Source organism: Staurois parvus, unplaced genomic scaffold, assembly GCF_062004578.1.
Source record: "Staurois parvus isolate SC_StPar_1 unplaced genomic scaffold, SC_StPar_1.0 ptg000414l, whole genome shotgun sequence".
NCBI classification, from domain to species: domain Eukaryota; kingdom Metazoa; phylum Chordata; class Amphibia; order Anura; family Ranidae; genus Staurois; species Staurois parvus.
Genome location: NW_028318210.1, coordinates 8051061 through 8078506, shown reverse-complemented (window position 1 = coordinate 8078506; position 27446 = coordinate 8051061). Strand labels below are relative to the sequence as shown.

Here is a 27446-nt window from a genome sequence, read left to right as displayed (position 1 = left end):
TCGCTTTTATTTTTTTTTTCTATAATGTTTATTGCTATTACAAGGGGTGAACAACATCCCTTGTGATAACTGGGACAGTGACAGGTAATCCTCAGAGATCTGGGGTCTGTTAGATCCCAGGTCTCTCCTCTGCCCATAACAGCATCTGATCAAAGTGAAATCAGTAGGCCATAGAGATGATAGGGAGATGTTTGTTCCTCCTACATCTCTGTAGTGTTTCGCCCTGACTGCTGGTTTCAGTCCTAGGCTCACCGTGGAACACGGGAGCCCGGGAAGGTGGCAAGGAAGGGGGGACACATTCCGCCACATTTAAAAGTGATCCAGGGGCTGTATAGCAAAACTTCAGCTATCCACTTCTCCTTTTAGGCAGCAGTATGAACTGATAGTTATTAGGATTGATTTACTAAAACTTGAGAGTGCAAAATCTGGTGCAGCTGTGCATGGTAGCCAATCTACTAACTTCAGCTTGTTCAATTAAGCTTTGACAAAAAAACTTGGAAGCTGATGCAGAGCTGCATCAGATTTTGCACTCTCTAGTCAACCCTTATTGATTCGTGTGAACCAAACTAAACTGAAGGAAAAGATTTTACAGGAAGTACAGGAAGTACAAAAATGCATATTGTGATTGTTATATGTAAATAGTAAAAGTTTTTTTAATTATTGTGAATAAAAAAAAATCTTGACCACAAAACATATGGCTTGCTCTTAATGTTAAAAGCTGCGTTGAGCAAGTGGGAATGTGAAACTAACTGGCTGATGTTGGTGATCATAACCCTTTTTTTTTTTTTTACACAAGGCCCATAACCTAAGAATGTTGTATTGTACATGTAACCTATACCAATTTGTAAGCATTCATTCAAATGGTAGTAACTGGACAAGCTGAAATGTTTTTTTTCTTCATAGTTTGGGTGACTCGCGTACTGTGGCAACTCCATCTATACCTGCAAACCAGCCCAAAATCAAAATTAAGGAAGAACCTGAGGACAACTATGATTATAGTAAGACTGAATCTAACATGGGAATACAAGTTAAACAAGAGGAATCTGATGACGAAGTAACAGATGAGTACTCGCACAGCGATGATGACTATCCTATATTAGAAAGGCACTTTGCACAGTTTAGTTCAAAGCTTCACTCCGATAGGAAGCACTCTGTAAGAAGCCCATCTGGAGTGGCAAAAGCAAAACTGCTGAAACTTGACGATGGTAAAATGCCAATGGTATACCTGGAGTCATGTTCCACTAATAAGACTGCTGAGAATGTTTCACAAGGTCTTGTGTTGCCTAATACAACAGTGAAGAACATTAAACTAGAGGAGTGTAGTGACATTTCCCCAAGCATTATCTCTTGTAAAAGGGAACCAATTATCAGAACCGATGAGAAAAGACCTATTAAAAGAAAAATATATGCTGACTATGCTGTCCCAGTTAATGTGCGATCCAATCGTGGACGCAAGAAGAAGTGCCCTTCTGCTTCAGGCAAGTCTAGAGCAACCAAGACCCCTGGAAATGAGAACGGTATGGCACCTGTAGCAAAAAGAAGAGGGAGACCTCCAAAGAACAAAGGTGCTAAGGTAGGACGCCCCCCGAAAAAGAAGCTGCCTGTAGAAACGCCGCAGTTGTTCCCAGATTTCAAGCCAGACCTAGAGGATGTGGATGGAGTCCTATTTGTCGCTTTTTCTTCAAAGGTAACAAAAAATACAGTGGTTGGTGTTCAGGCTAAAATGACCTCTGCTGACTGAATCAGAATTCAGCATTGTAATTGGCTAAGAAACCTTGTATTTAAAGCGGAGTTCCACCCAAAAGGTGAAGTTCCGCTTTTAATGCTTTATCCCCCGCTTCCCATTAAGGATTGGCACCTTTGGGGTGCGGGTACTTTATTTTGACAGGTACCTGCTCCCGCTTCCGTTGCGAATGCCAAGCGATTGGAAGCGGAAGTTGTCCACCCTCCCCATAGTCTTCTGGGACACATGACCGCTCCCAGAAGACTACGGGGCCATTCACAAAGAGCAGTTCTTCTCGCGCATGTACAGTGGGCACCCCATGGTACAACTCCTCCATCCTGTAGATATTTTCCACCCAGTCATTTATTCTTGGTGTGTCTGGGGCAAGCCAGAATTTGGGAATCAAGCTCTTAGCCGCTCTATTTACATGATATAGTACCCTGTTATGTAGTTTTACTAAAGGTTCAAATTTCTCAAATAAACATGTCCATGGGTCTCTCTGTACAGTAATCTCACATATTTCCTGAATATATTGTAATATTCCCTTCCAATAATCCTGTATTTTCGGGCAATCCCACCATATGTGTACCATTGTTCTCTTTTCCCCACATCCTCTCCAACATAAAGGTGAAACATATCTACTTGTAGTTTATGTGCCTTACTCGGCTTAATATACCATCTAGCCAAACATTTGTAATTCATTTCAGCTGTGCTCCTATTTGCCACCTCATGTATTAATTTGAATATTTTATTCTTTGTTGCTCATTCAAATTTTGTTCCAATCTCCTGATCCCATTTTTCCAAAAACTCAGGAGGATAAATACCCTCCATATCCATAAGAATAGTCTAAATCCTGGAGGTGGCTTGTTTAGGGACTATAGTTGCATTCAACAGTTTTTCAAAAGGGTACAGATCCTTCAACGTCCTCAATGGTTGTGGGAGCGTTGAAACAAAATTACCTAATTGGCCATACCATAACTCATCTAATGTGAAAAATCTTCTTTTTTTTTTTTTTTTCCTTTAAGTCAGAAAAAGTGTGCAATTTCCCCTTATTCAGTATATCTTTCAAACATGCATTCTGATCTTTAATCCATTTCCCAGAAATATTATCCTTCCCTGGGGGCAAATACTATATTCCCGCCAAGGGAATCAAAACTGAATTATATTTCCATCCCTTTTGCTTATGCATTCTATCACAAACACTTGAAACTTTCTTTGTCAGTGGAGTAATATTCACATCTAATGTGCAGAATTTATGTGGTACCCAAACCGGTTTCCCCAACTGTGCCTTACTTAGGATCCCTTGCCTATTCACCCAACCTTTCCCTTGTGAATTAAATATCCCGTCTATTATTTGTGATAATATCACCGCTTGATATTTCTTAACATTTGGCATACCCAAACCCCCATTCCCTTTTGCCCTACACAATACCTCATACCTAATTCTTGGATTTCTTATTTGCCCAGATAAACTTAAGTATCATCTTCTTTATTATCCCGGAGAAAGATACTGGTAGATGTACTGGGAGCATGTGAAACTTTTATACAGGATTTTCGGTACTCCCGCCATCTTTACCAGAGTTATACAACTTATGCAGGAAGCGTCACCTTTTGACAATCTCCCCAGCTCCTCCTTTACTTCATTTACTAAAGGGATATCATTTGCCTGGTACAGGGCTTTTATTGAAGGAGTTAGTTTTATTCCTAAGTAGCCTATTTCTTTTTCCCTCCAAGTAAATGGAAAGTTTTTTTTGTAGACTCAGCTTCTCAACTTTTGGTATATTGATGTTTACGATTTCTGACTTTTAGTTTATTTTCAGATTTGATAGCTCGCCATATTGTTTTATTAGTCCCATTAAATTAGGCAACGTTATTCTAGGATTTTCAATATAGAACAACATGTCGTCTGCATATGCTGCCACCTTATGCTCCACTTCCCCTGTCTTTATTCCTGCTATGTCTACACACTTTCTTACCCGCACCAGGACAGGTTCCAGGGATAAAACAAATAAAGGATATAGTGGGCATGCTTGTCTGGTTCCATTATACATTTTAAAGAACTGAGAGATGGATCCGTTAACCTTAACAGCTGCTGATGGAGCGCTATAAAGCCCTTTTATCCACTTTAACATTTTGGACCCTATTCCTAATACCTCTAGCGTATCAATCATGAAACCCCAGTTAACCCTGTCAAAAAAAGCCTTTTTGGCATCAAGTCTAGCCCCCTTTCTGCCCACAACCTCTTGAGAAACAGCACAGGTCCCAGGAGGCTGTGGGATTATACAAACAGTGTGACTTGTGCATGCTCAACGGATAGCCAGCTGTAAAGCTGCAAGGAGTTCCCACACTAAACAAGCCAACAATGGGGATCCGAAGACCAGGGAAGAACTGGGTAAGGATGGTGCTGGATTCTTGGACACAAGTGTCCTTTAGTCAGCAGCTACAGTATTATTTTTTTTTTTTTCAAAACATGCTGAAGATCCTCTTGAAAGAAATATGGAGGTTGCCATTGCTGGCTACTTTCTGCAAATGCTAGTCATCATGCCATCTTCCTATTCCTAACCCAGGGAAAATATGCATATAGCAGCTCTTTACTTATCTTCATACTTGAGAAAGTAATGAAGACAATGACATGATTGGACCTCCTCTCTACTGTAGATTCTTAATCGGTTGATTTCATGTCTTGGGACTCCACTTGGATGTCACTAGATTGAAGAAGTAGGACCAGCCTGTCACGTTGCTCAGGGCAATGGATCCTGCTTGGACGTTCACCTTGGCACAAAGTGCATTGTGTTGGGTTAGCCACAGGGTCCTAGATAGGCCCAAGGCTGGAGTTTGCCAGGAAACTGGCATTTTCTAACCATCAGCAAAGGAAACTTTTTTTTTTTTTTTTTTGGGGGGGGGGGGGGGATTATTAACCTTTTAAAGTGTTACTAAAACCACAACAGTAAAATCAGTCTGTATATGCAGTAAAGCATGCTTATTATACTCACTGTGGTGTGGGTTTTCATGCCAGAGCAGCTGCAGCCAAGCCTTACATCACCAAGTAAAATGCAAAGCGTCAGATGCAGTGGTGTAAAGCACACTGCCACTGGACTCTAGAGCAGTGGAGATGTGTTCTCTGGAGAGACAAATCACACTTCTCTGTCTGGCAATCCGATGGACGTGTCTGGGTTTGGCTGTTGCCAGGACAACAGTACTTGCCTGACTGCATTGTGTAAAGTTTGGTGCAGGGGGACTATGGTGTGGGGTTGTTTTTCAGGGGTTGGGCTTGGCCCCTTAGTTCTAGTGAAGGGAACTCCTAAGGCATCGGCATACCAAGACATTTTGGGAAATTTCCTGCTCCCAAATTTGTGGGAATAGTATGGGGATGGCCCCTTCCTCTTCCAACATGGCTGAGCACCAGTACACAAAGCAAGGTCCATAAAGACACGGATGAGCGAGTTTGGGGTGGAGTAACTTGACTGGCCTGCACAGAGTCCTGACCTGAACCCAACAGAACACCTTTGGAATGAATAGGAGTGGAGACTGTGAGCCAGGCCTTTTCGTCCGACATCGGTGCCTGACATCACAAATGTGCTTCTGGAAGAATGGTCAAACATTCCCATAGACACACTCCTAAACCTTGTGGACAGCCTTCCCAGAAGAGTTAAAGTTGTTATAGCTGCCAAAGGTGGGCCAACTCCATATTGAACCCTACGGACTAAGACTGGGATGTGATAGTTCATGTGCGTGTACAGGCAAGTGTCCCAGTACTTTGGCAATATAGTGTATGTCAAGCTGTGCCAGGAAGGACTTATAGTTCTTGCTAATAATATAGGTTTTAAATCCTTCTACCTCTTAGGAAGCACTGGACGTTCATACAGGAGGGAAGCCTAAGGCCGATATACCATCAACGTCTCCAGACACGGCAGTGCATGTTGAATTGACAGGTACAACCAATATTTGACCTAATTGTCTTTTACCACCAGGTGACTATAAGATGCATGAAGTGTTCTTGGAACTCTTGAAGAGACTCCTTACCTGTTTCTATGGAGTCTTTCTCTTTCTCACTATTTGGGCTAGCAAGATGTTGCTCCCTTGTTAGCGAAGGAGATTCAGCAGCATTCAAGGCCACTGAAGGAGCAATTCCAAAGGATGGCTTTCCTGGGTGATTCTACTGCCAGCAAAGTGCTGCCAGCAGCAGTGTTGCCCATTTGGCATTAGCTTTATTAGGGGTGCTTTTATTTCTACATTTCCAAGATTTATTATATAGCCCTCAGATGACTGAAGACTTTTTCTAGTAGATTTGCAAGACCGTATTCTTATACTACAATAGTAACTTTAATGTAGTCTTGCTTGGAAATCCGTATGGATATATTGTTGTACAGGGAAATGAGACACGTTTTCATGACTGCAAACATTGGGTTTATCTCATCCATCCAGTATTTGTGCACTGCTCAGGAGTGTAGCTTGATTATGGGACACTTTAACTGCTGTAGAAGAATAAAGGCAAAAAATGTCATATTGGTTGAAATACATGGACCTGTGTCTTTTTTTCACTCTGTGTAACTATGGGGGAATTTACTAAAACTGGAGTTCTCAGTATCTGGTGCATCTATGCATGGTAGCCAATCAGCTTCTAATTTCAGCTTGTTCAATTGGGTTTTGGCAATTTAAACATGGAAACTGTTTGATTTTTATGTAGAGCTGTACCAGATTTTGCACACTCCAATTTTAGTAAATAGCTCTCCATGTGATCTATTATGTAACGCTTCACTCATGTAATTGGTGTCAAAACTGCCCTTTATATAATGTAGCTGCAAGACTCGGAATTTTCACACGCCACCATGTGCAATTCATTCTTTTTCATGTCAGAATCACATTTCTGTCACAATAGCAAATTTGCATTCTGCTTTCTTTTAGAGGAACAACAAAAAATTGTAAATTTGGAGAGACAGCTCCTGGTTCAGCTTAAGGCAATGAAACACAGACAGGTCATTCACCCTGCCCTTCAGCAAGGTATTAATGATTTGTGATTCTGTTTCTTGTTTATATCCCTGTTTTTGGTTTCATCGGTTGCAGTGTATTTTTTGTAGTTATGTTCTAGTAATGCACTTTTTTTTCTCATAGTGGGGTTAAGGCTGAACATTGTAGACCGTGCAGTGAGCATTGACCTAAGGTATGTAGGAGTTGAGCTTCCACTTCCTTTTATCACCAGTGACTCCAGATGGGATAATTGTGGATTAAGCGCAGAAGGTCAGTGAAATGAATTCATGTAGTCTTCTTATTTCAATAATACAGTTTATAATTCTTGTGCGGTAGTATTGCACGACAGTTCTTTAGTCTGTATTCTGTGTGTATCAGTGTTTACTCAGATTGGAAGCAGTAAGCAATATGTGATATTATTTATTTTTTTATTTCCTGTAATTTTAGCAGTTCTCTAGCAATTCTCTCCACACTGAGGGACAATATACAAATCTATAAATGAGATATGGATTTTGAACATGAAACAGTAATGTAAAAGTATTATTAGTAAAACACAGAGAGACACAGTAGATGCCAATATATAGCCATAGGAAGCTGGATACTAGGACAGTATTTTGTAACTTGTTAAATATGTACACCTCCATAAAAGCTGTTGTACACATTTCACGTGGTATGAGTACGTTTTGTATAATGTCCACTTGAAGGGTGTACATGTACAGAGAAAAAAGAAATTGTAGCACTTTTAAAAATGTGCTTGCTTATAAGGGGTTAAGTCCAACAAGGTGTTTTCCACTTTGTGTAGTATTTTAATTAATAAGTACTTTAATTTACTATTTACATTTTTCCTGAGCACTGGGAGTAGTTATCGCTATACTTCCAGCACTCTGACCCTGGACATTTTGGTCTCCAATCCTGCAACTGCTCACCCCTTCTCTTCTCCTGTCCAGCCATGCAAAGCAGTGTGCACAAGGGGACAGGGAGGAGAACTGTTTTATTTACAGACAGGGCTGCTCCCTGTCGGAGATATTTTGCAATCACCGGGCGCCGGCGAGTAATCGCCAGTCGGGACCTGGTGATTGACAGCCACAGCTGCTCACACGTGCCCCCTACCCAGAAATGCAAACTCACATATATATACGTGATTTTGCACACTCCCGTGCTGCCCTGTAGCAGTATATCTACTATAGGGTGATCAGGAAGCGGTTAAACAGTAAACACACAATATGGAAACACTGACAATACCCATAACAAGTAATTGTTGTGCACAGCCATCTAGAGCAGTGTGACTGAGCCGACAGGGAGGACAACTGTTCGTAAACAAAGCAGCCCTCCTCATCATCGGAGATCCTTTTTAATCTCTGGGCACCGGCGGGTAATCACTGGCGCTGGATGGTAGGGCACGTGCGCGACTCGCGCACACGCCCCCTACCCGGAAATGCAAAATCACGTATATATACATGATTTTGCGAACCCCTGCCGCCCTGTAGCAGTATATCTGCTATAGGGCAGCGGGTTTTGGATAAAATTAATAATCTAATATATTTTATATTTTTAAGGTTAGGGGTTATTTATTTATTACATAGTATTTTATTATTTTTATTTACTGGTGTATTTAACATTTATTAATTTATTATCTCCCTAGTAGAAAATAATAAATTAATAATAATAAAAGAAATTAAAGGCTGAAGCAGAAAAACCTAGGAACAAAAGATGCAACAGATATTTTTCTCTATTGGCTAATATAAAAACGCCAAAGCTAAAAAACTGCTAAAAACACTGTATTAAAATGTACAAAAATCTGCAATATGCGCAAAAAATAAACCGCTAAAAAACACTACGTTCAGATGTGAATGAAGCCTAAAATTGGCTTCAGCATGTATCTGTACATGCTGATGTGAAATTGCTTACTTTTTAAATGTTTTTTTTTTTTTTTTTACTTCGCTTACTTTTTTTTTTCTACTTTCTGGAAGGTAGTGGTGATATCTACACATGTGCAGAACAAAACAATGTTTTGTATTGATTAGTTTAAGTTACTAATTTTGTTTTGTTGCATTTGTAATGAAATTCATTTAATTTAGTTTTGTTTATCCATTTTCAACTAAAATCAGTTTTTTCAATGGATGCAAAGTATTCAAATTGATAATATATAGTCGATCCAAATTCATTGTGAAGACTAGCTGGTTGTATTCTATATGAAATTCAGATTTCGGAAGATGGCTATATTCTATTTTATTTTATTCTAATCTATTTTTTTTTTCTGTTTCTTTTTTATTCCATTCTGTTCTACTCCATCTTTTCTATTCGGTTTTACTCTTATTCTATTCTGTTTTACTCTTCTTTTCTGTTATATTTTTTTCTAAATTAAAATTGGAGAAAACGACTATATTCTTTCTACTTTTTTCTATTCTGTTTTATTCTATTTTTAGAAATTCAAATTTCGTAAGACGGCTATATTCTAATACACACTTTGAAGGAAATCAGCAATATGTTTAACACTTTCAAATATTTTTTAAAATTCTTTTTCTTCGAATTTGGATCATTTTTATTTCAGATGAGATTCTATTTCGGATTCGTTTAAATTCATAGCTATTGTAATTCAGAAATTTGGATGCATCCGAATCTCCAAATAACAGAAAATTCATCCGAATTTTGAGTCAGAATGAAACTACACGTCTAGGGATGCTGCCAACACAGATGCCTACCATTGCCTTCACCTAAACTGCAAAATTGTCATACTTGTGTAGAGATGAAGCCATCTCATGTGCATGGTCGTGCGCATCATTTCACATAAACGCCATATAAATTATATTCTTTATAAAAAAAAAAAAAAAACCTCGCTGAGAACTCACATCTAGTGTTGTATGGTGCATGCACAAGGTGACGTGCATGATGACATGTAGGTCACCTCGTGCAAGTGCAGTGTCAAGTAAAGTTTTCAAAATGGCGTGGGAACAGGAACCCAGGCAGCACAGAGGCAGAACGAAAATAGGTCAATGAAGAAAAGGTCACAAGGATTTAGGTTAGGTATTGTTTGTTTTTCACCCTATACATTTTTTTTTTTTTAATTTAAATATTTATTTGTTTTCAAATATAGCAATATAAATATCTCCAACACAAGATGTAATAAAATACAACATAACAAATTTCTTCTAAAAACACTTATTGCATATCATTTTCTCCACTTAACCCCCATCCCTCAACCCCCCCCCTCCCTCCCTCCCCTCTTCAATAAACCCCTGACATCTGTCCGATTCCCATCTTTATTCTTATTTACGGAGTAGCTTCTTTCTTCTTTGCTCTAAATTCCTCCCATTTCTTCCATTTTGTATAATAAACCTCCATCTTATCCTCCTGTATACAATACAGTTTCTCCATTCTATCAATCTGGTCCACTCTGGCTATCCAGTCATCTAACTCCGGTGCCTCTACTTTACGCCAGAACCTAGGTATCAACCCTTTAGCTGCATTTAAGTAGCACTCTATACCCATATTCTTAAATGTTTTCATTGATATTTCTGTGATATAAAAAAAGGCATATCTCAGGGTCCAAACCAATCTCAGTTTCAGTGATATTCCTAATTTGATTTATAACCTTCCTCCAGTAAACTTGTATTTTTGGGCATTCCCACCACACGTGATACATTGTGCCCTCCTCTCCACATTCTCGCCAACACCCAGATTGTTTCTCACCACTCATTTTGTGTTCTACTATCGGAGTGATATACCACCTACTTAAACATTTATAGTTCAACTCCACCTCCCGCATACTAACCTTTCCGTGTACCATTCTATATATTTTTCTTTGTGTATGTTCCTCCCACTCCACCCCCAAATCTCTTTCCCATCTTTCTATATATCTTAATTTTACCTTACTATCTAAATCAGTGAGAATTTTATATGTTTTAGCAGTGTTGTGTTTCCCATCACCTCGCACTTCAAAAAATTTCTCAAATAAATTCCAATCCTTTCTAATTCTAAGGGGCTTCGTCAGTTTCCCCACGAATTGTTTTAATTGATTATACCTCCATATATCTATTTTAGTGAAAATCCCTCCCTCTTCCCTTTTCAAATCCTCTAGTGTTCTTAAGTTTACCCCCTCCATTACGTCTCTCAACTGAGCATCCTCTTTCTTAATCCATTTACCCGTAATTTCCTCTTTACCTGGGAGGAAAAACTCTGAATTTCTTAATGGCATTAACAATGAGTTGAAATCCCAATTCCTCTGTTTGTGCAATCTATCCCATTCTTTCAAAACAGTCCTAGTGAATGGACTTGTGCTCTCAGCTAATTCTCTAAACTGTGTTGATACCCAAACAATCCCACTCAAATCTTTCCCACTAAGTGTATTTTCTATTGTAACCCAATTTTTACTCTTTATATTATGTTTCCAGTCAAAAATTCTTGATAGGATCACTGCTCTATAATATTTTTTGAGATCCGGCAGTCCCACCCCCCCCTTTTCTTTATTTCTACTTAGCACTTCATATGATACTCTAGGTTTTTTATTTTTCCATATATATCTTGTTACTATTTGTTTAATTGTTCTAAAGTATGTCTCTGGGAGTTTAATGGGAATCATTTGGAGTTTATACAAAACCTTAGGGAGAATTACCATTTTTATTAGGTTAATACGACCTAGCCACGAAGGATTTCCTCCGATTCTCTTCAATTCCTCCCTAACCTCATTTAGCAATGGTATATAATTTTGCTTTATAAAGATTTTTCTGTGAAGAAGTAAGTTTTACTCCCAAATATTTTATTTCTCTATCTTTCCATATAAAGGGGAACTCTCTCTGTATCGTTTCTTTTTCACTCTTTGGAAGGTTTATATTTAATATCTCTGTTTTACTCGAATTAATTTTTAGGTTTGCCAATTCCCCATATTCCTTCAATGTTTTCATTAGGTTAGGAAGCGTTATCCTGGGGTTACTAATATAGAACAATAGGTCATCCACAAATGCAGCGACTTTATGCTCTATCTTTCCTACATTAATTCCCTTTATATCTATATTTTTCCTGATTGTTAATAACAAGGGTTCCAATGATAAGACAAACAACAATGGGGATAATGGGCAACCCTGTCTATTTCCATTTGTCATTAAAAAAGACTCTGATCTCTCTCCATTTACCATTATCATCGCGGACGGTCCTTCATACAGTCTTCCAATCCATCTCCTCATCCTGTTACCCAGTCCCAAGGCCTCTAGCGTATCCATCATAAAACTCCAATTGACCCTGTCAAACGCCTTCTCCGCGTCTATTGAGAGCAACAGTACTGGATTTTTTCCCATTCGACTTTTCTGAATAAGCATCAGGGATCTCAACCCATTATCTCGACCCTTCCTTCCTCTAACGAAACCCACCTGATCCCCGTGTATCCATTCTGGCATCAGATCCTTCAACCTATTTGCTAAAACCTTTGCATACAACTTCGTATCTGTGTTCAGCAATGATATCGGTCTATAACTTGAGCACTGGGAGATATCTTTACCTTCCTTATATATCAAAACCACCTGGGCCTGTAGGGATTCCTGTCTCATCTCCATCTCTCCTCCCAACGCGTCCATATACCTCTTTAATTTAGGTAATAGTAAGTCACTATATTTTTTATAGTATCTCACGGTATATCCATCTGGGCCTGGACTTTTCCCCGATTTTAAAGCTTTTTAATGCTATTTTTAGTTCTTCCTGTGAGATTTCAGATTCTAAGGAGTTTAATAAATCTTCGCTTACTTTTGGTAATCCCTGCTTTTCTTAGATATTCTCTTCTCTTCTCCTCCTTTACCTTTTTGTTCTTATCTATAGGGTCGTTGGGGGCAATATTATATAGTTTACTATAATAATCCTTGAAAACTTTTGCAATTTCTTTAGTTGAGTGGACTAATTCTCCTTTGAAATTTTTTATTTTATCTATATAATTTCTATTTTTTTTCTTCCTCAGTGTTCTCATCAAATATTTACCCGGTCTATCTCCCCATCTATATCTTTCTCCCGTGATTTTATGAAAAATTCTCGTTTTTTCTTCCTCCAATACTTTCTCTAATTCTTCCCTCCTTTTTTTTCATTTTTTTCTTCTATCTCTTTCGTTATATTACTTTTATGTAGGAGTTCCAACTCAGCTATTTCCTTTAGAAGCTCACTAATCCTTTCTCTCCTTTCCCTTTTTTTCTTAGCCCCAATCGCAATTAGGATTCCTCTGATGTATACTTTGTGCGCCTCCCACACTGTAGCTCTTGACACATCTCCCGTTTCATTCTCCTCAAAAAATCTCCCTATCTCCTCCCTGATTTTCCGTTCAGTATCTTGATCCATGAGAAGTGCCTCGTTCAGCCTCCATGTCAGTCCTCCCGCCAACCTCCCTCCCCATCTTAATTTTAATACAACGGGGGCATGATCCGAGAGGGTCATTACTTCTATCTTAACACTAGACAGATCTTCGATGAGACGATGATCTATCAATATATAATCTAATCTGGAGTATGTTTTATGAATATTAGAATAAAAGGTATAATCTCTATTTCTGTTATTTACTATTCTTCAGCTATCCACCAGTTGGCTCTCTCTCATCACCTCCTTCAAAAATTTCATCGACTTATTTCCCTCTCTTGGCACTGTAGAAGTTGTGTCTATATGTGCATCCATACATAGGATGAAGTCTCCGGCCACTATTAAATATCCCTTAGAAAAATCCATCAATTTCTTCAGAACCCCTTTCAAAAACATCTCTGGTTTCCTATTAGGGCAATATATATTTGCTAGCGTACACTCAATATCTTGCAATTTACCTTTCAAAAATAGAAACCTCCCGTCCGGATCGGTATTCCTATCTTCTAATTCAAACCTAACATTTTTTGCAAATCCTATAGCCACCCCCTTCGCTCTCTTAATTGGAGAATCTGCATAATACCACACCGGATGGTATCTAGATTTCAATTTAAGATTTTTTTTTAACTCGAGGTGCGTTTCTTGCAAGAATACCACTGAGGCCGCTCTATGCTGTAGTTCTCTAAGTAACCTAAATCTTTTACTTGGACAGTTCAGCCCATTTACATTATGAGTTATGAACTGTATTTCCTCCATATTTTGTTTATTTGTCATCTTTCTATTTTACCATCTCCTTTCTTCTTCCATTTCCCTCTATCTCTCCTTTCATGCCAGATGTCAGTTTTAAAGAACCCCTCTCCCCCCTCCCCTTCCAATTCCCTCCCTCCCTTCCGCTTTAGGCCTATGGCTTGCCTTCCCCCCTCTACCTCCCTCCCTCCCACCCACTTTAGGCTTGTAGTTTGCCTATATATCTGTTGAGGATCTAAACCCTCCATAGATTTTATACCTTGGGGTTGAGCTCCTCCCATGAACGGCCTCTCCCACCTCCCCAGATGCCCCTTGTCTATTTCATAAACTCAAGATGATTCCACTAAGATGTACTTCATTCGAGCGAACAGGAAATAGGAAGAGCGAGAAGAAAAAAAGGAGGAAGGAAAAAAAAAAACTTTCCTCCCCTATCTTTCTCTCCTAATTAACTGCCAGTCTTCCTTTACTCTATCCCCACTATCTCCTGCCTCCTCCTCCCAGCCAGAAATTTCTATTATTTGCAAATCAAGTCTATCACAAAAGTCCCTTAAATCCTCAGGAAATCTCAAGTAGGCTGTAACTCCGTTCTTCCATCCGATTAGACACTCGGGAATACCCCATCTATAGTGCACTTTTTGTTTTTTCAATTGCTCTAACAGGGGTTTCAAAGATCTTCTTCTCCTTAGTGTCTCTGTTGTCAAATCTGCAAATATCTGTATATTTACTTCTCCATATTTAATATTTGATCTTCCCTTAATCTTTCTCCATATCTCTTCCTTATCACACATCTTTTGGAATTGGACAATTATGTCTCTGGGTTTCTTTTCACCATTTCCATGTTGAATCCTTCCAATTCTAAAAACCTCTTCCAGATTCACCTGTTCTATTTCTGGTCTCTCTCTTATGGAGTTTAGTATTTTACAGATAAAGTCTCTCATTTCCTCTCCCTTCACGGATTCCGGAATACCTTTTACCCTAAAGTTCTTCCTTCTCTCCCTGTTTTCCTGTATTTCCATTCTATACAACAGTCTTTTTTGCTCTTTCTTAATATCTTTTGTCCTTTTTTCTAAGTCAGAGATAGATTGGGCGTGATTTTTAATTCTTTCCTCTGTCTCCTCCATCCGCAATAACACTTGCCCTAAATTACTCTGTATGATTGTCAGTTCTTGTTTTATTGTTTTTTCTAGACTTTTGAACATATCTGCCATCTCTTTCTTATTTGGTACTTGTAGTTCACTTTCCAGATTTTTCCTTTCCACATTCTCTAATATTTGTTGACTTTTATGCTTTGTTCCCAGGGAGAGTCTCGGGCTAGCTTCCAAGCTTGTTTCCAGCTCACTTTTATCACCGATATCTTGAGATCTTTCTGGGGTCACATTACCTTGAGATGTATATTTTTTTATCGTGCCTACTTGGGACCCCTTTAGCCCACTACTTTTAGCGTTTTTATTCTTCATCTCTTCTGTGGTTTTATTCAGTTAAATACAGGAACCACCTTGGTTTAACAGCTTCAGACCAGGTACCTAGATTTCAACACGTGCTTAATTATCCACTTTCCCACTATGCGCTCCTTCTTCTTCCAGGGCTGCTAGTTTCACTTATACTCATCTTCCCCAGGGAGTCTACCCCACTTTAAACATACAGTCACCATATAATCACAATTTGTTTGGTCGTGCTGCTCACACTCACCCTCTGGTTGCTTTTCTTCTGGTGAGGCAGCCCCGAACCACCAGCTGCTAACTTCAGCTTCCAATTACTCTCTTCAGGGGGACTCCTCTGGTTCTTCTTCCTCAGCCCCTACTCCCCTGTGTATAGACTCAACACACACTGGGAGCGGGCCATCCATTGATCGAGTGTCTTCTCCTGTATGTCTGCAAGGGGGGAGCGAGAGGGGGGAGCGAACCGGCGTCCTCACTCTCATTGCAGATGCCGGCCGGCTTTCTCCCCTTCCCAGTAATGCTCTGCGGTTTCCCACTTGTCAGCTCCGTGGGTCTCCGCTCTCTCAGCTGCCCTGCACTTCCGTCCGGACCTCCTGCAGCAAGCCCCGTCTCCCAGCACACCCTCCACTCTCCGCTCCCGGGCCGCCGGTCCCGCTCCAGAGCCGTCGCTCGTGGGTAAGTCCCCGGGTCAATCCTGCACAGGCATCCGGGATGGTAGAGGTGATTCGGAGAGCACCCGCTCCGTGCTCTCCTACGCCGCCATAACAAGGCTCCTCCCCCCCCAAAGGGATTCTGATCTCTCACCCTATACATTTTTGCCAGGTTTATTGCTTGTGGTTCAGCTTTCCTCCACTATTACTATTCATTTATTTTCAGTAAGCCATGTATAAATGTTTTGCATACAAGTTGATCTAATTTACCTGAGTACTTAGCCTTAAAATATAAAATATTTTTTCTCTGTTTGTTTTAGGGCTTCCTTTTGTGTCTAGGACAGGAAAGACAACTGACTATACAAAGATTAAAGGTTGGCGGGATAAATTCTCTACAAACCCATTGGTGAAAAGTGAAGGTGAGTTTACCTTACTGAAGTTTAGACGTGCACCACCCTTTCACCTATGTTTCATGAGGTAGAGAGATAAATGGTAGTGACATAACTCATCTGTATGCCTTCTAAGGTAAATGTAGATTAGAACATGACGGGTAACTAGGAAATGTAGTGGCATAGTCATATAATTCTCAGTGTCACAGGGAGTCTACCCCATTGTTGGTCCTATCTGTTAACTGTTTCTTTTAGAACCAAATAGATTTTCCAAATTGATATTTCCTTTATCAGTAGTGCTACTGAGCCCACTTGTCTTAGTTTGCACTTTCTCTGGAACTTGATGCAGAAAGTCTTCTTTAAGAAAATGAATAACACAGTGTAGCGCTAAAACAAACTAAATAATATCAATAATCAATATGTGATAAACATAGATATAAGTGCACAACAATCAATCCCCCCTAAAAACCACAGTAGAGGGATCCAAATAAATAATAAGTGCAACACGTGAATTCCCTCTTCTTGGGAACATAAACTGTGCAAACAGTGTTACGTGTCATGCAACACACAACAAATACGTGAATAACATTAACAAATATCCAGAGCCAACAACAAACAAATCAAAAATAAACGTCCCAAAACATATAGTGCTCCATGAAGCATAAATAAATATAAAATGCCCACTCACATTGTAAACTTTACATAATTGCTTTTCTACCACATGCTATGGGTGTACTGCATGGGTATCTGGAAAGGTGTTCCAATATGGCCCCCAGGATACCCTGAGGAAGTCACGTGCAAGCGTGACGCAACACGTCCGTACGTGGGGAGGAACTTCCGGTTACGCAGTGATGTCATGTCCGGCATGGGGGCCATATTGGAACACCTTTCCAGATACCCATGCAGTACACCCTGCCACTGCAGGATCCCAGCTTCACATATTGATTATTGATATTTAGTTTGTTTTAGCGCTACACTGTGTTATTCATTGTCACTTACACTTATCAGCTATAAGGTTAGGGTTAGGGCTCCATTTAAGCGCAGGAGGATTCTCTTTAAACTTCTTTAAGAAAAATTAAAATCTATCTAAATAAAAAAAAGTACCTTAAGGGTATTTGGTCCTCTCTGAGAGTGAGCTGGAATTGTTTCCTTATGAGGGGGAGTTTAGTAAACTGTGGAATTTGGCCATTATGCAGCCACCAGTGACCTACCTTGAGCTACTAGATAGTTAAGAGGGCATATTTCCCTAAGGATCCTTGGGTAAGGATTCTACTGACCAGCAGCTGTAATTCCTTCCTATATCCCAGTTTTCCATTACAGGCAGGGGTGTATCTACTGCAAGGCAAAAAAGGCCTTTGCCTGGGGCGGCATTTTTCAGGGTGGCGGCGCCGCCCTCAGGCAGAAGGGCAGAGGAGGCTTTTTAATTAGACCTTAGGGCCGCCTACTTGATTAAAGAGCCACCTCTGCTCCTAAACAGTCAGGGTCTGAGGGCAGAGTGAGGAGAAGCAGCAGGCGAGAGGCCCCCATGGAAGAAGTCACACACTGGGATGCTGATACCATATCAAAAGAACATCTGACTTTTTGGCCTTCAAGGAATGTTGTTTCTTTGGTACTACACTTGATACAGTCATCAAGAATACTATGCCATTAGGACTAGGACTCGGAGACCAGCCAAGCCCACTGAAAATCCTTATACATTAAGATGTGGGCCCTCTTTAGAAGTGTGTAGTTGGGCTTGAATTCTGGTAGTTCCTTGGGTAGTTTACTTCTATGCTTTCAGGTCTAGAATACACCTCCTTAGATTCATAGGCTAATCTGTTGCCCCTGGAGATCCCTGATCTACTTTTTCTCTTCCCTGCGCTACTGCACAGACTGATGCACCTCCTCTCTTCCCCCTGGGTCTCCTCCCTTTCAGACCCTTTGTTACAGTCCCTGTGTCACCCCAGTATCTAGGGCTGTGCCCCATCTGGGCCACCACACTTTTTTTTTTTTTTCCTTTTTGGGGAAGTTTCCTGTCCTCAAAATATGTAAAGACCTTAATGGTACATTAATGCCCACCCAGGGCAGCACAGTGGCTAAATGGTTAGCACTTCCACCTGGCAGTACTAGGGTCGTCTGTTCGAATCCAAGCACTGCACCACCTGCCTGGAGTTTGCATATTATCTCTGTGCCTGCGAGGGTGTCCTCCCACACTCCAAAGACATGCTGGTAGGTTAATTGGCTCCCGTCAAAAATTGGCCCTCATATGTATATGTATGAATGTGAGTTGGGGACCTTAGTACTTAGTAGCGCCTGTGTTTAGCCTAGTACCTCTTACTAGCATATTCACTGTGGGACATTCAGGCCTCATATGAAGAAAGTCAGCTTTGTGGATCCATGTACACACATCTTTCCAACGGGTCCAAAAACGGAAAGATCTGCCCAGGCCTACCTTTTTGTATGGATTCAGTATAGGAAATGGGCTGTGACTTGTGGGTGAGGTTTACGCAGCCTAATCTTAACTTACAAAAGTCCACAGCCTGTACAGTGGGGAAAATAATCCTTTGCAGATTTTGAAAGGTTGCCTTCTTAGAAAGAAATGAAGGGTCTATCATTTTTTATCATGGTGTATTTTAAATGATAGAGATAGAATATCAGCCAAAAATCCAGAATAAACGCATGATACAAATGTTATAAATTGAGTTGCAATTCAGTGAGTAAAATAAGTATTGGATCCCCAAGCAAAATACAGAGGTAAGATGTTTGTTGTAGTTGGTTAACAGGTTAGCACACATTTCAGGAGGGATTTTGGTCCACTCCTTCTTTACAGATCTTCTCTAAATCCTTAAGGTTTCTTGGCTGTCGCTTTGCAACTCGAAGTTACAGCTCGCTCCATACATTTTTTGTAGGATTAAGGTCAGGAGACTGGCTAGGCCACTCCATGACCTTAATGTGCTTCCTCTTGTGCCACTCCTTTGTTGCCTTGGTATGTTTTGGGTCATTGTCATACTGGAAGACCCATCCACGACCCATCTTCAGTGTTCTGGCTGAGGGAAGAAGGTTCTCATCCAAGATTTTACAATACATGGGCCCATCCATTAGCCCCTCAGCAGCAAAGTTGGCCTGTACCTTTAGCAGAGAAACCACCCCAAAGCATAATGTTTCCATCTCCATGCTTGACTGTAGGGATGGTGTTCTTGGGGTCATAGTCAGCATTTTTTTTTCTTCCAAACACGGCAAGTCGAGTTAATGCCAAAGAGCTCAATTTTGGTTCCGTCTGACTTTCTTCTAATCCTTCTCTGAATCATTAGATGTTCATTGGCAAACTTCAAGGGGGACCTTGCGGGTACTACAGGATTTAAGTCCATGGTGGTGTGTTATGTTAACATTGGTTTGTTTGGTGACTGTGGTCCCAACAGATCATTCACAAGCTCCTTCCGTGTAGTTCTAGACTGATCCCTTACTTTTCTCATGATTATCCTTACCCCATGAGGCAAAATCTTGCATGGAACTGGAGACTGAGGGCAATTGATTATTTTGTATTTCTTCCATTTGCAAATTGTCACTCCAGCAGTTGTCTCTCACCAAGCTTCCTGCTGATGGTCTTGTCGCCCATTTCAGCCTTGTGCAGGTCTACAATCTTGTCCCTGACGCCCTTTGACAGCTCTGTGGTATTGTCCATGGTGGTGAGGTTTGAATGGAAGAAAGATTGTGGACAGGTGTCTTTTATACACATGAGTTGTCATTAGGAGAACCTTCTTAAATTGACAGGACTAATCTGTCTACTGCATTAGCACATAGCCAGTCTGTGGGAGCCAGGATTATTGTTGGGTGGTAGGAGATCAAGTACTTATTTTACTCGCTGAACTGCAACTCAACTTTTTTTTTTTTTTCCTGGATTGTTTGTTGATATTCTGTCTCTATCATTTAAAATACACCTATTATATAAATTATAGACACTTCATTTCTTTGTAAGTGGATAAACTTACAAAATCTGCAGGGGATCAAATAATTTTCCCCATTGTATACCTTTAGGCAGGTTCGTGCTCTCCCAGGTGAGGACCATTCCACCAGAAATGCCAGTGACTTCTGGACTATACAGTATCAAGCCTCTGTTGTTCAAGTTTGGAAGGCTGCTACTTGGTCTTCTCATCACAAATTTACTAAGTTTTACCAGGTAGAAGTTCACACCTCTGTGGACACGAATTTTATACGGAAGGTCTTGCAGATGGCTTTGTAATGGGGGTTCCCTCTTATCTGCTTTTGGGTTTTGGTTGTGTTGGCCCAGTTATTGTGTTGCCTATCCCTCATGTTCAGTGCTTTGGGATATCCTGAGTGATCATGAACCTGTTGCTCATTATTTGCTATAGAACTGAGGTTTGGTTGAGCTGGGAGGGGTTATGTCTGAGTGGGGATTCCTGCTTTTTCTTTGTCCAATGGTCATTCATCTGAATGTGGCAGCATAACCCAAGTAATCATGAATATTACTATTCTTAGGGACATCGCCAATGCTCAGACCTCAACCCCACCTAGCCTCCCTCCCATGATAACCCCCTCAACACTCCCCTCCACTGACCTCGCAACTGCCCAGACCCCCACCCCACCTAACATCCCGCACACTAAATCCCCCCCAACACTCCACTCCTTCGACCTTGCTACCACTGAAGAGGTCACTAAGGTTTTCTTCGAAGCCCGCCTCACCACCTGCCCCCTTGACCCTGTCCCCACACAACTCCTATGGTCACCCTCCTCCATCCTACGCTCCCTCACTCACATCTTCAATCTCTCCCTCTCTACTGGTGCATTCCCCTCCCCCTTAAAGCACGCGCACATCACGCCCATACTCAAAAAACCCTCCCTGGACCTCACCGACCTGAACAACCTTAGACTTATCTCCCTGCTGCCATTTACATCCAAACTCCTTGAGCACTTAGTCGATAATCGCCTAAGCTCCCACCTCAACGACAACAACCTCCTTGATCCCCTACAGTCTGGCTTCCGTCCCCTACACTCCACCGAAACTGCCCTACTCAAACTCACCAACGACCTGCTAACCGCCAAAGCTAATGGCCACTACTCAGTGCTCCTACTCCTTGACCTATCCCTGGCCTTTGACACAGTTGACCATCCCCTCCTCCTTAAACTATGCTCCCTTGGCCTCAGAGACTCTGCTCTCTCCTGGCTCTCCTCCTTTCTATCCCAGCGCTCCTTCAGTGTTACCTATAATGCTGCCATCTCCCCCTCTCTGTTGGGGTCCCCAAAGGCTCTGTCCTCGAGCCCCTTCTCTTCTCCATCTACACCTCCTCTCTTGGCCAACTGATACACTCCCATGGCTTCAACTATCACCTCTATGCCGGTGACACGCAAATCTACCTCTCCACCCCTCGCCTCACCCCTACAGTCTCCGCCCGAATCAGCTGCCTACTGAACGACATATCAGACTGGATGTCACTCCACTTCCTCAAATTAAACCTTTCCAAAACCGAGCTCCTAGTTTTCCCCCCAGCCCGCGCCCCCCCCAAACCTCTCCATCACGACCAATAATGCCACCATCAGTCCCACCCTGCAAGCCAAAGTTCTAGGTGTCACTCTAGACTCCAATCTGTCCTTCTAGCCCCATGTCCAATCGCTGGCAAACTCATGCAGGCTCCACCTCCGCAACATCTCCAAAATACGTTCGTTCCTCACCCCAGCCACTACTAAACAACTCATTCACTCCCTCATCTCACGGCTTGACTACTGCAACTCCCTCCTCACCGACTTACCTCATCACAGATGATCGGCGCTTCAGTCTATCCCGAACTCTGCGGCCAGACTCATCCACCTTACCAACCGCTCCGTATCCGCCACCCCCCTCTGTCATTCCCTCCACTGGCTTCCGATTGCCCAGCGCATAGAATTCAAACTACTAACATTGACGTACAAAGCTATTCATAATACTGCCCCAAACTACCTCACCGACCTGATACCCAAATACCACACAACCTGTACTCTTCGTTCCTCACAAGACCTCCTACTCTCTCCTCCTCCCATTCCCGACTCCAGGACTACTCCAGGACTTTTAACTCCTACTTTTACCTTCATGATTGATCAGTTTTTACAGCTTGTTTCAGTTTTTGGTGTTTCCCACCATATGGAGTAATCCCTCTTTGGTTGTGATCCTGGTTAATTTTCCGGGTTCTCCCTTTGGTCGTATGGCAGTTTATCAAATGGGGGGGGGGGCTCAACCTCATGAGGCCTTCGACTTGGCTGTTCTTCAGGTAGCTCTTTAGGTGAAATCCCCAATATTGTGTTTTACTGGGCCTGTTGGCGGTTGGTGCTCTAATGGCCAACCCTCAGTTGGAATGCTCTTTGTCATCCCAAAAATATCCAAATTCCTTTATCTCTTGATGGATGAGAAAGAAAATAGGATTTTTTCCACTGAGTGGCACAGGTCCCACCCCACTACTTGTTTATGATCTTGGTACTGGTTGGTACAGAGACCTAATGGTGGAGGAGGGTTTTCCTCCGTTGGTCAACAGCTTTTTTTTTTTTTTTTTGTTTGTTTGCTTGCTTGCCAGTCCTTCTGTAAGTGGCATAATCATATAATAGTATCAGAATTCCTGTATTGGTCAATGGATTTCAAGAAAGATTTTACACGAAGTACAGTAATAGGTAATGGTTTTCGTCTTCAGTTTAGATATAATTTAATAACCATTAGAGGAAGGCTGGCAAGGAGCCAAGCAGCTAATATGCCAAATTTACAAGTCCTTTTTCGTTTATCAGAGTAAGCATGTGTACCCGTAATCTTGGTGGCTGATAAACAAGTATGGAAACATACCCCGTGTAGCCAGGCATTTGTGAACATCTGAAATTTATGCCTACAGGAGCTTGTAGGATATTTACATGGAGTTTGCCTCTCCAGATGGCAAAAAACCCGATGGGTTATAACCCTCTCTTACACTATCAAAAAAAAAATGCCTTTTAGTTCTGCTTTAATGGTAGTACCCTTCACTGAAAATGCCTAAACCTTAATAATTTGGAGTGGTGCACATAAACATTTGCCCATTTAGTGTGGGATTAAATAGTGTATTTGAATTTTTTCACTTATGATTATGTACAACTAATACTTCATATATGCTGTATGCAGCTGGTAGCTCAGACGCAACTTTGAAGAATCGCTCAGCCTTCTGCAGTGATGAACTTGATGAGTATCTAGAGAATGAAGCAAAACTGATGGAGGACATGAGAGGGACTTCTCAGAATGAGACGTTTGTATCAACAGTTAATTTCCAGTTTCCCACCAAAAGTGCCAGTTATGTGAGAACACTTGACAGCGTGTTGAAGAAGCAAGCTCTTCAAGCATCATCAAATTCTGTAAATATTTCAAAGTCTCCTCCCCAGCCAGTGAAAAAGCGCAAATATACACGCCGAACCTCAACTCCAAAGTTGAAATTAAAAATTAAGCCTGTATTGCCTCCTCCAGTAGCATGGGAGAAGCCGGTCAAGTCCCGTTCCCCACGAAAGCCAAAAAGTCAAAAGAGATCAAAACCTACTCCACTGTGTGTAATGAGTCCTGCTACATCTCCATCTGGAGAGAGACCGCCTTTGTCTGAACATGATGTGTCAGTCCAGTCTAGTGTTCTGTCATCTGGGGAAGAAAGCTTGTGGTCAAAATTACCAAATACTCCATTTCAGAGCCCACACTTCACACAAAGGTCTACTGGATTTTCTAAAGTTCAAATGAAACTTATGGAACTTGAAGAGAGCGCCTTATGTCAAGGGAAGCCACGCACTTATGTCACAGAGGAGCGTGCTGAGATTGCCCTTTCTGCTCTTCTTACTACCCAGGTAAGATAATCTTTTATTTTACTTAATGTTTGGAAAGTCATTATTCATGACCTACAAAGAGGCATTTTTGTTTCTGGAAATTGGAATTGTTTATGGTGAATGCATGTAGCATTTTAGAGCCCCAAGTTGCACTTTCATTGATCTCCGATAACTTCAGCGATATCCTTGACAATATTTCAAGACATTTGCTTATTATTTGGTTATTTTTCTCAGTTACTTTTAACTTTAGATATAACCTATCCGTAGGAAAGAACTTATGTCTATATGCAGATATTTTGTTTTCTTAAGTATTGGTTAAAACAGAGAATGATTTCAGTTCTACCGGCTGCTTGTTGACATGGTGCAGAATTGTTTATTTGCTCTATGCGGATCCTGACACCATATCCTGCTACAGTGGTATCTCGGTTTACGAATGCCTAAGGTAATGTATTTTTCAGTTTCCGAATGAAAATCCATTGAAAATAATGCCTCCGTTTATGAATTCTTTACAATTTTTTTTCGCAGTACGAAGTGTATGTTGATGCTGATTTTTAAATGCAATTGCCGGCTTTTTTTTTTTTTCTCTTCACTATAGCTCAAAAAGATTAGCTGTCACTTTCCCCAGAGTTAAAAGAAACTTTGTTTCTTTTAAGAAACTAAAATTAAACATTGTTTCGTTTAACTTGTGAAATAAACTTAAAAAAGCTTTCTTTCTTTTAGCTGGGGGGAAAGGGACAGCTGAATTTCTGAGCTATAGTGAAGAAAAAAGTGGTAATTACACTTAAAAACCAGCCCCATAATAAATTTTAAAAAAATGGCGTGGAGTCCCCCCTCCCATCCATACCAAGCCCTTTGTGTTTGTTATGGATTTTGAGGGGAACTCCCATGCCAAAATAAAAAAAGAAAAAAAAATGGCGTGGGGGTCCTCTCCAAAATCCATACCAGACCCTTATCCGAGCATGCAGGTCAGGAAGGGGGGGGGGGCGAGCGAGCGTCCCCCTCCTGAACCATACCAGGTTACATAAACACCCCCCCAAAAGCACCTCGTCCCCATGTTGATGACAAGGGCCTCTTCCTCACAACCCTGGCCGGTGGTTGTGGGGGTCTGCAAGCAGGGGGCTTATCGAAATCTGGAAGCCCCCTTTAACAAGGGGGCCCCCAGATCCTGCCCCCCCATGTGAATGAGTATGGGGTGCATGGTACCGCTACTCATTCACAAAAAACAAGGTGTAGTGTCAAAAAAGACAGGACACTGTCTTTGACAAGTCTTTTATTGAAAAAACTAAAAGATTGTCTCCCGCAGTAGATCATGATGCCCACCGCCGACCCGAAAAAAGAAAAGAAAAAGAAAATAGGTTCTGTTCCCGACGATGGCTTCCAGCCTTCTGCCTGCTCCGGTGGTTCTTAAATATGTAAGGGGCGGGGCCACCCGGGAACATCACACTTAACCCCACCCCATGTAACATCAATACATCGCTTTCTATGAGTGACTATTGTGTTCCGGGTCTGAGACTGAAACGTCTCGGCTCACTCCTGTTCCTGAATGATACTCAAGCTCCTGGCAGATGCTCTGTGAGCCCTTTGGATTGTTGGACCACATGTCTCAAGGGTCAGTGTGCCATCCTGCTTCTCAGTCACCGGTGTTAACAGCATGGCATTTGAAGCAACAATCCTGTCAGATTCAGTCATCCTTAGTCCTCTTAAAAGCTAAGGATGACTCGTACAATCTACCATTCTGGAAGGTCTATTTTGCCTGGTGCGAGTCGAGGAACATTCATCCTATTAATTACTCATTGAGATATATTCTGTCTTTCCTCCAGTCTAATTTTGACCAACAATTGTTTACAATTAAAGGATAATTTTAGGCTTTTCTATTTCAGACCTTTGGCCACTCACTCTTTAGTTAAGGCCTTTGTGCATGGAGTAGCTCATTCTTTCCCTCTGTTTGTTCCCCTGTGTCTCCTTGGGACCTTAATTTGGTGCTCTCTCAGCTCTTCAGAAGCCAACTTTTTGAACCTATTTGGGTTATTCCCTTATCTGATGTTACCTGTAGTGTGGCCTTTCTAGTTATCACCTCTGTTAAGGAGGGTCTCTGAGTTAGCAGCTTTATTCTGTAACAAACTTTTCTTGGTGTTGAACAAGGGCAAAGTTGTAGGGAGGCTTAAGGCCTCTTTTTTTTCCTGGAAAGTGTGGAATATGTTCTTTTACATTAATCATATATACACTATATTGCCAAAAGTATTGGGACGCCTGCCTTTACATGCACATGAACTTTAATGGCATCCTAATCTTAGTCCTAACTTTCTATTTGTAAAACTATTTTAAACTAAATTTTTTTTTTTTTTTTTTTTTTTTTTTTTTTTTTTTTAATTTTACTGAAAATTTCCATTTTTTTTTTTCTGGGTAAAAAAAAAGTTTTTATCCTCCATGGCATTAAAATTCAGGAAATTTTACATCTCTCCCTCAGATTTCTGGAATCAGAACTGGCTTCTGCTAGCTTTTTTTCTGGACATCTACCACTGGGCATGATCAAAACATACAGTCATGTCCATAAATATTGGGACATCGACACAATTCTAACATTTTTGGCTCTATACACCACCACAATGGATTTGAAATGAAACAAACAAGATGTGCTTTAACTGCAGACAGTCCGCTTTAATTTGAGGGTATTTACATCCAAATCAGGTGAACGGTGTAGGAATTACAACAGTTTGCATATGTGCCTCCCACTTGTTAAGGGACCAAAAGTAATGGGACAGAATAATAATCATAAATCAAACTTTCACTTTTTAATACTTGGTTGCAAATCCTTTGCAGTCAATTACAGCCTGAAGTCTGGAACGCATAGACATCACCAGACGCTGGGTTTCATCCCTGGTGATGCTCTGCCAGGCCTCTACTGCAACTGTCTTCAGTTCCTGCTTGTTCTTGGGGCATTTTCCCTTCAGTTTTGTCTTCAGCAAGTGAAATGCATGCTCAATCTGATTCAGGTCAGGTGATTGACTTGGCCATTGCATAACATTCCACTTCTTTCCCTTAAACTGTTTGGTTGCTTTTGCAGTATGCTTTGGGTCATTGTCCATCTGCACTGTGAAGCGTCCAATGAGTTCTGAAGCATTTGGCTGAATATGAGCAGATAATATTCCCGAAACACTTCAGAATTCATCCTGCTGCTTTTGTCAGCAGTCACATCATCAATAAATACAAGAGAACCCGTTCCATTGGCAGCCATACATGCCCACGCCATGACACTACCACCACCATGCTTCACTGATGAGGTGGTATGCTTAGGATCATGAGCAGTTCCTTTCCTTCTCTATACTCTTCTCTTCCCATCACTCTGGTACAAGTTGATCTTGGTCTCATCTGTCCATAGGATGTTGTTCCAGAACTGTGAAGGCTTTTTTAGATGTCG

General features: G+C 41.1%; 1 protein-coding gene across 5 annotated transcripts in view; it reads left to right on the top strand.

The window, feature by feature from the left end:
- Positions 1–27446, top strand: part of MGA (MAX dimerization protein MGA) — a 161336-nt gene that overhangs the window by 33885 nt on the left and 100005 nt on the right. For all 5 annotated transcript variants that reach the window (XM_089686914.1, XM_089686916.1, XM_089686913.1 and 2 more), the window contains exons 3-8: positions 904–1687; positions 5568–5655; positions 6629–6724; positions 6836–6961; positions 16172–16270; positions 23349–24049. In XM_089686914.1, the coding sequence (XP_089543040.1) occupies positions 904–1687; positions 5568–5655; positions 6629–6724; positions 6836–6961; positions 16172–16270; positions 23349–24049 (1894 nt within the window). The remainder of the gene's footprint in view (positions 1–903; positions 1688–5567; positions 5656–6628; positions 6725–6835; positions 6962–16171; positions 16271–23348; positions 24050–27446) is intronic.